The sequence below is a fragment of the Thermobia domestica genome, chromosome 10 (genome assembly GCF_964235325.1).
Source record: "Thermobia domestica chromosome 10, izTheDome1.hap1.1, whole genome shotgun sequence".
Lineage (NCBI taxonomy): Eukaryota > Metazoa > Arthropoda > Insecta > Zygentoma > Lepismatidae > Thermobia > Thermobia domestica.
This window is the reverse complement of record NC_137463.1, coordinates 264,877,305-264,891,966: the sequence shown is the minus strand read 5'-3', so window position 1 is coordinate 264,891,966 and position 14,662 is coordinate 264,877,305. Positions and strand designations below refer to the sequence as shown.

The 14,662-nt window shown below is 38.1% G+C and overlaps 1 protein-coding gene across 1 annotated transcript in view; it reads left to right on the top strand.

Annotated features, from left to right (window-relative positions):
• Nucleotides 1–14,662, top strand: part of LOC145661926 (neutral ceramidase-like) — a 151,807-nt gene that overhangs the window by 87,654 nt on the left and 49,491 nt on the right. The window contains exons 7-9 of the mRNA XM_081727275.1: nt 3,180–3,302; nt 5,430–5,624; nt 12,286–12,519. Of these exons, the coding sequence (XP_081583401.1) occupies nt 3,180–3,302; nt 5,430–5,624; nt 12,286–12,519 (552 nt within the window). The remainder of the gene's footprint in view (nt 1–3,179; nt 3,303–5,429; nt 5,625–12,285; nt 12,520–14,662) is intronic.

The following is a 14,662-nucleotide window of genomic DNA, read 5'->3' as shown; positions in this document are numbered from 1 at the left end:
TCAGTATCCTTATCTTTAATTACAAGATATGAGACTACTGAGGTCGCGATACTTGCCTTTTCCACATTTTCACTAACATGAGTGTTGATCTCACTCTCTCTAGGATTGGGCTTTTTTTTGGGGGGGGGGCGATGCGACCGTGGGGCCGATGCGGTCAAGGGGAATGGGATTCAACTAAACCATTCCCGTCGACAAAAACACATGGCCCCGAAAAACGAAGAAGTGAAACGAAATGAAAGAACCTGGCCAACCAAAAGACATCCCCCACTAGCCCAGAAGAAAACAAAACAAAACCAAAAGTTGCGGATTTTTTTGAATTTTTAATTTTTTGCTTTTTATATTTTTTAATTTTATGCTTTTTGGCTGTTTCTTTAAGGACTCAACACACCGGACAATACATACACTGGACGCACACAACAATAGGCCGGGTGGGTGCACGTCCTTCCCAAATAGAGGAAAACGTCCACTGACCTTCGTCTTCCCGACTCCCACCAACCACCCGCGAGTCCGGTAGCGGTATTCGCGGCTGAGAGGGCATGCAATAAGGTGCATATGAGATGTGACTTATGAATGAAAAGTGAAGTCGCCCTCTCGGCTCTACTCTCTCCCGACGATGACGGTCCGCTACAAGGATGGGGTTATATTGATGACTATATTTTCAAATAGAGGAATGGCTTCAAAGGTTTTCAGGCTTTGCCAGTAGGAAGTACTCAAGGCAGTGATTCTGAGATTTCAGAATCCTCGTATAGAATCCTACCTAGTGCTGCAAAGAGTCGAAAGAAATAGAAATTAAAAAGGAAATGTTTTTTATTGTTTTTTAAACAATGATAGGAAATAACTAAGAATTAAAAAAAACAAAAAAGTGTTATTTATAATTCTTTTAGCAGTTCTTTGATACACAGTCGTTGAAAAATTAAATTTGAGTTGAGTTGATTTTGAGTTGAACGTCCCTTTTCAGCAGCGAGGCTATATGAGACGTGGACCTACTGATTAACGTGGAATCCGAACCACATGAGTTCCCGCCGGGAATCGAACCCGGGTCTCCCGCGCCGCAAAATTAAATTTGAGTAGCATAATGTTATAAAATATCCTACTTGTACTGCATACAGTCGGGTATCTACGAGGAGAGATTAAAAAGTAAAGGGACGAGGAAAGGTACATTTATTCTAGTGATAGAAAACTGAAACACATTATTTTTCAACATAATTTCCCTGCACTTCAATGCACTTTCTCCAACGTTTCACAAGTTTTTTTTTTCCCCGTCAGAACAAAGTTTTTCGGTTGCACCTGTAACCAATTTTGTACCGCATCAATGAATAGCTAATGGTGATGTTTAAATTTTTTTAAGTTCTGGTGATGATAGGTGTTTCCAAACCATGTTCGCAGCCTTACTTTCCAACTTTCAACTTATCCTCAGTCATTGATGTTGATGGCTTGCCAGATCTTTCCTCGTCATATAAAAAAGTTCTTGCTTGTTTGAAACGCTGTATCCATTCATGGATCTTGCTTCGCGATAAACAGCTGACACTATACTGCACATCCATTCGACGAATAATTTCCGCAAGTTTAACACCTTCCGCAAACAAAAAGCGAATCACTGCCCTCATTTCCTCCTTGGTGCAGATCAGCAATGGAGGTGTCATATTCAACGGTCTACACTCTAACGGCTAACGCGAGAATAAGAGTGATACGTTGCATAGAATTGTTGCGGACGACACTAATTCTGCGCGAAATACTTGCAGTGTTACCAAACCCTAGTACGAGAAATTGCAAATCCCTTTACATTTCGACTCCTTCGTACATTTCGTGTTAGCATTTCTCATTTAGGGACATACTAGGGTTGCCATTCGTCCCGGAAAATCCGGGAACATCACTGAATCGAGATCTGCGTCCCGACAATATTTCTCGGGTCGCTCAAATGTCCCGGATTTCAGCGAAGAACTGAAAGGAATATTATAATTTGCTTTTTCACAGAATTAGGTATATAATTATTCTCTTCAACTTCTGAGTATGGCAATTCAAAAGTCCAAAAAAATTAAATACATAAAACATGGGTTTATTTAAGTTCACGATTTAACTACTTTGACATTGAGCGAAGCATTCTTTGACTCTGAAAGTCACGAAACATAACAGATCCTGGGAAACTTTTTAAAAAAAGTTGCTTACCAGGGGAGAAGGGGTAAATCATCTACTTACGTTTGCTTAACTAGGGCGAAGAAGGTCTACTAGAATGCTTAAAATGTGATTACATAATACTTAAACTCTATCTAATAGAAGAAAGTAAATTAGTATATAATACTTCTTTTCATTTTAAGCATTTCAGAGATTTTCATAATTTTGTAGCGTCCCGGATTTTCATTTTTGAAATATGGGAACCCTAGGATCAACGCTTGCAAACTTCCGTGTTATCTGAAATCTAGGGTACAAGGAGATTATATCTAAAAAAATTCACGGCTATACTCTGAATATTTTGGAATCCAGTAATGAGTGAGTCCGTAGATTTACTCATAGATATAAAAGTTGAGTCAAGATCTCTTTTTCTTTATTCAATTCCGTTACTATTAGCTAGGAACATTACATCTATAATATTAGTCGTGTTTGAAGCAGGAAAAATTTGAATTTCAAAGTTCATTAAAAGTACTGTACCTAGTATATTGACATAAATTATGCACAACAAAACGTTTTTCTAAAACTTTCCATAAAAAAAAAACAAAAAAAAAAAAACAGAAATAACTTTTTCCCCGAATAACAACAAAATGTCAGGAAATTTTCCAACAGTAATCTTACTTACAAATTTGACATAAATACAACTGCTCTATTTTAAATGAAATTAGTAATTTCTCACCTAAATTGTGCGTACTCTCTGAATCACTCAAATGGATAAAGTAGGAATCAAAACTAGAACCATGCACTCTATAAACTTTGAGAACGTGTTAACCACTCGCCCTTATAAATTTGTATATAAGTATCTGTAGTTAATAAACATTAATCACTTATTTATTTAGGTCAATTAGAAATAAGTGTACTAGACAGTTTCAAAGTGAATATACATATTTCAGATTAGTTGTATAATATAAAGTATTTTAAATTTAAAAAAAAATATGGAGAAGTTTTACGACAACTAGAGGAATTTTAAGGAGAAATCATTCTGAGCAATTATTTCTCTCTTTTTTTTTCAGGAAATTTTTAACGATCCAGATTTACAGGAAGTCACAGGTCCTATTAAAGCAATACATCAGTATGTAGATATGTCCAAACAGACCGCCAAGTACTACAATCAAGAAACGAGAAGTTGGGACATAGTAAGAGATATTATGGCTTATGAGTAGTTTTCTTTCTTTCCTTCTTGTTCCAGTAATATTATGGAAATGTTCTTCCATTACCTTTTTAAACTACAGGGTATGGAAACTGTCCACAATATTTCTACTTTGCTAAGGGTTTCTGCTTGATTATGATAGGTAAATAGGTTAGAACCTAATTAAATACAAAACACTCATACACGACCAAGAGTTTATGAGATCCTGAAAGTCTGACTACAACTACAAATTATATTTTAAAAAATCAAAACATATCTAGGCTGGATCAATACTCAACTCCCTAAATTCACGCCACATGTTGCCCGTAAATCAATACCTGCCTTCAAACTTACTGAACGGGAGCTGATGTACAAGTATAATACTGTAAATATAATACTAGAAGTACAATACAAGCTGATCTACAAGAAGCTATAATACTCCAAACAGTGACACACATTCTCGAAACGATGACACATTTATCCCTAACAGTGATGCATATTCTAAACAGTGACATATATACTTATATCTTGATACGTTCTTCAAACAGTCACACAATGCTCCTAACAGTGATTTACATACTCCCAACGGTGACACACAAGCTTCGAATGATACGTAACATATATGGTTGGAAGCAATAGTTACTTTATTTTGACGTGCACTAGTCATGCTGACTTTAGTCACGAGCCGCCACTGCATTACAACAAACAAGATGTTAACTATACATGCACATTATCTCCTAATATGGCGGCATAATTACAGATTGTGACGCGGCCATATGGTAACCCACAGCATCACAGACCACCTGTCTTGTTTGACATTTAAGAGGATCCATCGTGGATTATACGCTACTTTGAGTGTACGCCATACATGGTTTCAAATAGCATGAAGGAAAGCTCATCCGATCATATCACACGTTTTGAGTCATCACCAGACCAGGTTACATGTGTGCAGTAATGTCATATCCACATTAAACGATGATAGTCAGTTCCTTTTCAGCGATTTCGCTCGTATAACCTGACCTTGTATGCCCATGTCATGTAAGTCTCGGCGCACTATGATTATCGGTACAAGCAGTGCGAATTCAATCGTTGTGCTTGAGTTGCTCCTTCATTTGCACTGCAACCGCACGATTGCTCAGTGACAACCCAATTGAACACTTGGCGGGACTTGTCACTGACGGTTTTGCTTCGACGACTATTCCTCTTCCCCAATGCTACTTTGCAGTGAGTTTTGTAGGCCGTTAGCACTCTGAACATACGCAACATATTTGTCACTTTTGTCATGCTCGCAACCACACAAAGAGCGCCAAGAATTTATCCCTTTTGGAAATCAAACAGTCACAAATTTTACACTATCACTGACTATTCAGCACACTGCACATTTAATTGTACTACTCCTCACGTAGTGTAGAGTTTGATCACTATCTGACAGTTTCCAAGGTAGATATTAGACATATCTCTAACTCTACACACTTCCATTATATTGATAAGTATCTGTATACAGAATGTTTCAAAAGAACACCGACAAAGTTTAGGTGATTCCTAACACAAAGATAGGACAAAAAGTATATACCAACCTGCGTGCACAAATGCTTCCTTTCGGAGTTATAGGCTGTCGAAAACATGACAAAAATGAACTTTAAAAGTCCATAGCTCAAAGTAATTAACATACCGTATTAGGGTCAAGACTTTACTTAGCAACAATCCTGCTTTATTTCCGCAGTAATTTTTATAGAAGTAGTTGGTGAGTCAAATTATATGCCAGTAGCCAAACTCGCTCTATAAAAATTGTTGTGTGAGTACTTTGTGATTCTGAAACATGTATTTTGGATAGGACACACACTAGTTACTAGTAAAGTCTTGACCCTACTACGGTAGGTTCTTTAGGTTTGGAGCTATGGACCTTTAATATTCATTTTTTCATGTTTTTGACAACGTATAACTCCGAAAGGAAGTATTTGTGCACCCAGGTTGGTCTATACTTTTTCTCTTATCTTAGTGTCAGGAATCACCTCCCAAACGTTGTCGATGTTGTTTTGAACCACGATGTATATGTTTATGGTGTGATTTTCATGTTATAGTTTGGTGTACGATGGAAAATGAATTTATTTATTTAACTCTTATTGGATTTCAGGTAAGGGGATGTGCACCAGCCCTAGGATATAGCTTTGCTGCGGGTACTACAGACGGCCCAGGATCGTTCATGTTCACGCAAGGAACGACTTCAGAAAATCCACTGTGGAACGCCGTAAGGACATTTGTTGCTTCTCCAAGTCAAGAATTGTTAGACTGCCACTACCCGAAACCAGTTCTTTTGCCTACAGGAGAGGTAAGAGTCATTTAATTATCCAAATACCTCAGAAAATGTATCTTATTAGTTATTATTATGGCGAGTATAGTACGTAATTTAATAGATGTGATTACCTGCTTTACTTTAACACTGCGTTGGTTGTGCCCTCCAGCGTAACATGAGTGGTGGCGCGTTATACTATTGTAAAACATCAGTATTTGTCCATAGTGTTATGATTTTCTAGCAATATTCGGTCTTGAGTATGTCAGTTATAGTATTATACATCTTTTAAATAACTTATTTTAAGATTATATTACTTGACTTATACAAAAATATTGTCAGATATAAACATTTGGTACATCTTATTTAACAAATAACAATGTTGAACAGAAAAACAAATAAGTGTTTAGACACAAGTGTTGAAATAACAGCATAAACCTTCTTCTACGGTAGATCATATAGGTAGAATGATTTCATGTACTCGTTTTGAAACATTGTCTACTCTAAGCAATCACCACACACGCTTTTCTGGTGGTCTGGGTCCATCTATCTCTGGCATTTTCCACAAATTTTTTCTTGTTGACTTGTTGCTAGAATGGCCACAAAGGAAAAATTTTTTCTACTCAAGAAGATCGTTCTTGTGCTAATGAAACATCTTCGCTGAAGTCAAGCATAAGTCTTCCTGTGTGTCGAAGCTCTTTTGGCAAGGATTCCATGGTTAATGTTGGCTTATTGCTGGTCTTATCAACTCAAAATCTAGGAAATTCTTGTATCTGACATTCTGTAGGAAATTCTTGTATCTGACATTTTCATCGCTCCTATTTGCTCTAAAAATATTAAGAGTATTAACACCATCTACGTTGGTAATCAATTACGAATAAAAATAATGCCTTACTGTCCAAGCCTATAAAAAGCTGGTACTCAAATTGGGAGTTCTGAGTTTATTGGCATTATGAGATTTACATACTAGAGAGAAAATTCTATAATTTTTCTCTACGATATAAAACGCTCGTGTGTCGAAAGAAGATGGTGTAACAAACCCATGATTTCAACACTGGCTTATACTGGGGTGTTTTCTTCTTCTTCCGGTATATTATCTCTTACATATTTGGTATCACTACACTCAACTGATTCTTCGACAAAATTTTCCTCGAGCTCCTTCATATCTTCAATCCCAAGTACACCTTTACAGTTACTTTTTGTCTTTTCTAACGTGTTCTCTGTCATGCTCTGACATATTAAACATATAGAACCACGTATTCCACAAAAATAACATGAAAATGTAAAACGAAATAAATCACAAATAAGAAAGAAACTCGTACGCCTGTAGTCGCGCGATCTACAATAGTAGAATACTAATGAAATCATGTAACAAATCAAGGCATGTGCAAGAACAAGCGCTGAAAATTGACTGGAATGTAGAGAAGATTGACGGAGAAAGTTACATAACGGCTGAGGGTCGAGTGTGTTGCTATTTGTTCAGGGCTTTTAAAATAAAACACCTGTTCTACAATAGTAGAACGCACGACCACTGCAGTGTTTAAAAAATCGGAATAGTTCTATTAATTATTGCATATTAATTTTCAATTTTGTTAATGTTATATTTTACATTTTCTTTGAAGCATGATACTCCTAGATTTTTGCAGTCTCTTTCAGATGATTTATCTAGGTCTTTTGTATACGGACAGAAAGTGCTGAGGGTATTCTGCTGGTGTCCCTTCACAAGTCTGTGCTTAAGGTACTACTACGAATATGTGCTCAGGGTTAAGATTAATTCACTCAACTTCTCTACCGTAACAAATTCATCTTTAAAGGAATTGCTCGTCCAAATATGCCTGGAATGATGCTGTGGAGAACCATCTTGTTTGAGCTATGTAAGAACAGACTTTTGACACGAAGAATACCAGATAATAACTAGATCTATTAGTCTAGCGTATAAGGCAATTGTCCCAGTTATTTGCGTACAAAGGCCAATAAGCCCATAAATTACGCCCAAATATTACTTCTTCGTTTCATCGCTGTTCCGTGCCTCAAAGAGTTACAAACATACAGGGTTATTATGAAAGTAATGAGCATGATGCTACTCTGACTCAACAATCCACCGCAGCACGCGCTGCCGGCGCAGAAAAAGTAGTGGGTGGTCTGTCCTTCCAAACGCGCCCGGAGTCAGTCTGCTGCGAGCAGTGACAGCGTGTGGATATCGATCCGTGTGAAGTACGTTTTTACAAGTTGTAACACGGCGCGATGGAGGGTTCGCTCGTAATGAAGGAGTTGTTGGCATTGTGTGAAAGTGATCCGGACCTTTTAGACTCGGTCGTAACTAGAGACGAATTCTGGATGTTCGATTACGATCCAGAATCCAAAAGGCAGAGTGCAGAGTGGCACACCTCATCCTCCCCCCGCTCCAAAAAGTCGCGCATGGGCAAATCCCGAATCAAAACCATGCTCATTGTCTTCTTCGACGTTCGAGGAATCATCCATTTCGAGTTTGTGCCAACAGGACAACCTGTCAACCCAGGATTTTCTCTCGAAGTGCTCAAGAGACTGAAACGCAGGATCGCCCGTGTTCGAAGTGACATTATAGACTCAATGAAACTCCACCACGACAATGCACCAAGTCACACCGCCTTCACCGTCGTCGACTTCCTGGCCCGGAGCAGAACCCCAGTGGTCCCCCACCCCCCTATAGTCCTGACCTGGCTCCTAGTGACTATTTTTTGTTTCCCCGCTTGAAGGGACACCTCAAAGGAAAACATTGGGACTCCGTGTAGAACATTCAAGTCCATGTTACAAGGTTTTAAAAGCCATTCCAGCCGAGGACTTTAAAACGCGTCTCCAGAAGGGTATCGATGCAGAAGGAGCGTATTTTGAGGAATTTTAAAGATTTGTAACAATCGGAACAATAAATTAGTTTTTCTAAAGCAATGTCCATTACTTTCATATTGAACCCTGTATATTACCTTTGTGTATATTCTTATTTTAAATTACATAATCAGCTAATTTGCTGCATTTTATAATTTATCAGAAATTTCTAATAAGCACAATATTCAGTATCGTTGATTTTTCGTAATGTAGAAAGGTAAACGTGCCAAGAGACATTTTTGTCTAGCGTGTACATGGAGCGCTATTGCCGGTGTCTCTTGTGTTAAGATATCATATATTTAGTAATTTACCAGTTAATTATGTGTTTAATTTAGTGTTGTGGTAAAATGGAAAAACTTTCAGCGTGTTCTACACATCCAGATAGTTCTGCAGATAAGTCATTATTTCATATTATATTGTACTTTATGTTCGTTTTCGCTGGAAGATACCTGGCCTTTGACTTTGTATTGTTTAAAGCCGGAATGTTCAAATAATAAATACCCCATACGTCATGCTCTTCTTCATACATTCAATTATTAAGAAGACTAACATTTATAAAACAATGTATAAGTTTTAAGATGACAAATACTCAGTGTTTTGATTCATTTTTAGCTTCTAGATGAAGTGAAGAGTGCCTCGTCAGGGAACACAATCCTTTCCAGGAAATGTGGATCATGCTTCAGATCAAATAAAGTTGCTCACTAAACCAAATTATTCTCTTTGTTTTTTTTACAGTAATTACCTTTTCAACTGTCATAGTGAAGATGATACTAGTAATGGTCTTAATTAAGGTTATTGGCAGGAATATATACCGAAGATATTTCCAAGCAACAAGGGCGCCGATTTCTCTGTAAATTTGGGAGGGCTCATTCAGATGCAGAAAGCATATTTGAGGATTATTAAACAAATTGCATTCAAATTATGCCAAATATTGTAAATTTACAAATACAGTAAGAGGGCCCACATGAGTTTTGGGGAGGCCCTGGTCCCCTCGGCCTCCCGGGATCGGCGCCCTTGCAAGGCAACATTCGCCACCAGTCGTTCTCGTTAAGGTTGCTGATTAAACTGACTGTCTGTTTAATTTATTCTATCAGTTTTTCTAGTCCGCATGTAAACTAATCTTCAGTCAGAAAGTCACTGGTTGACTTACCAGCCATTTCTATAGTTGTCATTTAAATTCTCCGAAACTGAAACTAATTGCAAAAGTTCTAAACCAAAATATGAACGAAGCAGCAGAGAGTTTATGGATGGTGTTACTTTTTAACAGGGACGCAGACAAGGTTGGACGACGACAAGCCTGGACACTTAATTTTGGTCGCTCCCGACAAGGTTGGACAACGACAAGCTTGGACGACGACAAGCTTGGACAACGACAAGCTTGGACACTTCTCAATTTATCCTCTTGTGCCAGACTCGAACGAATTCCTGCGGTGTCCAAGCTTGTCGTGGTGGACCCCGACAAACCTGGACACATTTAATTTTGGGTCGCTGACGACGAGGTTGGCCAACGACAAGCCTGGACACATTCTAACGCTAATAATTGATTACCTCCCGTAACGAAATCAGCGTTTTCACGAAAAGAATTTCATAGCACTAGGCATTTAACCTGATCAAAGAAAGCATTTAACGTGATCGATGTTTAAGAACGCGACCCCTAGAGTCAGCGGTGCATGAAAACGTGGCTTTCACGGCAGAGTCGCACGGTCCGTACTTACAATGATTTTTGGGAGGAAATATTGCAACGATTGCTAAATACCGCTTGTAATTTTTGAAGTAAAACGAAAATTTTGTAAATAATGATAATCTCTTTTAATAAAAGATAAATAAATTTAAAATAAGTCGAAAATCCTCCAGTAGAGGACAGTAGTTGACTGGCGAGTATCAGCCAATAGCGATATAGATGCGAGCCATGCTACTCTATATTGAAGGGCATGTATGTATGAACTGGAAACGCCTTAACTGGTAGAGTTTGTTGGAACAGACATTTCAAGTTGGGTCGTTGACGACAAGCCTGGACTCATTCCTGGGGTGTCCAAGTTTGTCGCGGTCGATCCCGACAAGCCTGGACACATCTCATTTTGGGTCGTTGAGGACAAGGTTGGACGACGACAAGCCTGGACACATTCCTGGGGTGTCCAAGCTTGTCGTGGTCGACCCCGACAAATCTGGACACATCTAATTTTGGGCCGCTGACGACAAGGTTGGCCAACGACAAGCCTGGACACATTCCTGAAGGTGTCCAGACTTGTCGGAATCGACCCCGAGATGCTTTGACATATCTCATTTTGGGTCGCTGACCACAAGGTTGGATAACGACAAGCTTGGACACAAAAAGTGTCCAGGCTTGTCGTCGTCCAACCTTGGCGCGGTCCCTTTTAACACAGTTCCCTGACAAGTCAACACATTTTGCCCATCGAAGTTTAAGTGCTTTAATACCGCTGGTAAAAGTTGATTTGTCGAAGGTGTGTAAAATTTCAACTATGGCATGCATGAGGTCTTTATCAGTGTCAAAATGAGTATCCTCTAATTTCTTTTTGAGCTCTGAAAAGAGTTAAAGATCAGAAGGTGCTAAATGAGGCGAATAAGATAGTGAGGAAACAATCCCTATCCACAATCGTGATTTGCCGTCATTGCAATGACTGATTTGTGGCTAGGGGCATTATCTTGAAGGAAAAGCATATCTACTGTCAGTTTCTCACGACACTTCTGCCAAATATTATCACCCAACTGTCGAGAAGACCTGCATAGTACTCCCCAGTCACTGTTCGCCTTTGGAAGATAATCCATCATCGCTATCCCTTCCAAATCCCAGAAAGCTGTAGCCATCACTTTTCCAGTTGAGGGTACTTACTTGGCTTTCTTTGTAGGGGGGATGGTGGGTGTTTCCACTGCTTGGAACTTTATTTGGACTCTGGTTGGTAATAATGGATCTAGGTCTCAATGTTATGAATCGAGTGTGAAAGGCATCTGGATTTGTCCGGAAGAGATGAAGATTGTCCTTTGAAATATTGCGTCTGGTGAGCTTTTGATAAGATATCAAAAGTTTTGGCACACATCTCGTGGAAACCTTGCTCGTTCCCAGATGCTTTTGATAATTGAGTCAATGCTTGCAGTAGATACTTCCATTGTGTAAGCAATCTGCCTGGTTGTCATTCACTGATCATTCATCATGATTTCATGCAGCTTGTCAATGTTCTGGGTTATTGCTTCCGCAAACCTTTCTGATCGAGTGTCATCTTCAAAGGAGGTTATACCCCTCTTAAACAAGGCTGCCCATTTCTTCACTGTGTCATATGAAGGGGCACTATCACGTAAAGGAGCAATCATGTCGGCGTGGATCTCCTGTGGTTTTAAATATTCCTTTTGTTGAGATATTCAATAACAGTTCCTGCTTCTATTTTTCCGTTTGGCCACACTTTGCTCACTTGTCTTTTCAGATCTGTAACAACAGAATAAAACACCAAATTCGGTTTTACATCATAGGAAAGTTCAATAAATACGGCCTAAATGTTTTACGTATCTAGTTCTAATATTTCCTGGTTAGGTTTAGAATTTATTTAAAAACCCTCGTATATACGAATGTGTTAAAGAAAACTGGCGTAAATACCTAAGTAAAATTTCAAATTTCACATATGTTGAAAATATTATTTATATTATTTCTAACTATCTTAAACCTACATGTGACTTCATAGTTCCTAGCAATGTCGTAGAATAATTGTCAAACGAATTGAATAATTGGTTTTTAATGAAAATATCATTTTTGTTAAAACAAATACTACGGAAACTCTTTATCACGTGAAATAAAATAGTTCTTTTTCATGTTTGTTTATTTGTTTAGATGAATTTCCCGTTTGAGTGGCAACCCACTATTCTTCCAACTCAGTTGGCCATCATTGGAAGTTTTGTAATCGCTGCTGTTCCTGGAGAGTTTACCACAATGTCCGGAAGAAGATTTCGAGAAGCTATCAAAGATGAGATCTCTAATAATGGCGGTCCTACAGACACGAGAGTGGTCATAGCTGGATTATCCAACACATATTCGAACTACATTACCACACCAGAAGAATATCAGGTAATAAGCATAAGCGTACGTTGATTCGAATGGGAGATTAATCACTTTCTATTAATGAATTCTATCCTTCAATATATTAAAAAAACGAAAGACACAAACTACAATGATTCGTTCATATCGTAGGAGATAATGTGTATGAACAATAGTCGTGTGGAGAAATGTACAGGTCTGAAATAGCTTATAGACTTGTGATACAGATCTTCTTGTGATTTGTACTTCAATATAGTACATATTATACTAAATAGTGTGAAAGAGAGGAACACCAGTTCCTAATAGAGGCTATGAGCTTGAAATAATTCTTTTTGTGCACTACTCACTACCCAAACTTCCTGATCGATGATCTAGTAGCCCTTTTGCACATGGATTTACATGATATTAGCTATAGAAGTGGAAAGGGAGAAAGTAGTACAAGTTGCTCTATTTTATCTATCAAATCTATAAAAGTTTTAATTTACGAATTCCCGGTAAAGGGTGTTCACTACGATCGTTGTAACATATTTTGCTAGTTGTGGATGAGGTCTTCTCATATTTAGGAAATACTGTTATATGGAATTGAATCTGTCGTTGCAGAAAGGGCACATGTTCTGTATTATTAGTATAGAACCTGTGCCCTTTCTGCAATGACCGATTCAATTTATAAGTTATAGCCTATACTTTTATGAAGATGTTCCATCTGTAAATAAATTTTAGTATTCCAACTATTCTGGCTTCGTCAACTGCTCATCAATTTTCCTAGCACATAAGGAAATATATGTAATCGTTATTTATTTACGTTATACCATTTTTAATAATATATATAGTACTAACGTTTAGCTTAAAAAAACTTACTCCCTTTAAGCTGTCCACTCAAATTATATGTAAGGGAAAAACGTGGAAAATTTGTTCACGGACTAGAACGAGAAACTTTAGTTGACAAATATCAAAAATTCGTTTTGTAAGGTAATGTAGGAAATCCGACAAAGACGAATAAGTCCAGTTTATTTAGAGTGTAAAATATTATTTTTTAAATGATGTTCTGCTCTTGTTCTCCATTTCTGAGATACAATAACCGATTGTAGCCTTAGCTCTACGACCTATGATTTTGAAGCCACAAACGTCCGATTGAAGCCACGTAATGTGCATACAGTGCTGTAAGAAAATGGCATCCACATTTATTGGGATTTCATATTGTTCTCCTCTATTCTAGCGGCTACGTACATGCCTCTGCATACTTCCCGTGTTCTACTCTGTATAGCAGGAAACCAAACGCACTGCGATAGTTTAGACCTCAGTATGAATTGCAGGTCTTGTCCTAGATCAAGTGAAATGAAACATTTTAACGTCCCAAGGCTAAGGGAGACGATAAAAACATATGATTGATAATGGAAGAATTGGTGAAATGAGAGTGTGGGAAGAAACAGAAGTGCCCTGAAAAATCCTGCGGACACGATGTTGTCCACCACAAATTCACTTGGTAGGGGATCGAACCAGGTACCTCACGCATCAGAGGTAACTCCTTCATTACTGAGCCACCGTGCCCCCTCTTGTCTTATAGGAGTTCAGTATTGGCACAGACCTAAGTATAAGTCAATTAATCAACCGATGAAATATAAATGCATTTAATATCAGCATAGCGTAGGAAGTATAGTAATCATTTGCCTTCAAATTGACTAAATAATATTTGTTTGGCTTAAATTCTGTCGTCCAATTTCAAAACTCGTTGTCTTGGAAAACATTTGTTTTAGAAATTAGAAAACAAATTCATTTTTTTTAGTGGCCAAAAATATTTCTTTCTTTATCAGCTGTTAAACTGCTTAAAAAGGGATCAACTCAGAAGAGGACAGAACATTAATTTCTAATTTATATTTTTAGGCCGCGGTGGCCATTGGTTGAGCTACATCTGGTACGTGGGACCCTTGGTTCGATCCCTGCTCATACCAATTGAATTTTGTGGTGGACAAACACCATATGTGTAGGTTTCCTCTGGATTCTCCCGTTTCCTCCCACTTTCTTCATTCAACCATTTCATTCATTTCTCATCATCAACGTCTCCTTTAGCCTAGCCGGCATAACGTGGGACGTAAAACTTTAAAAAAATCATTTCAACTTTTCAGTTTCTTCAGGAATATCTCCAATGCCAAATTCATAATCTCGTACTTTACTT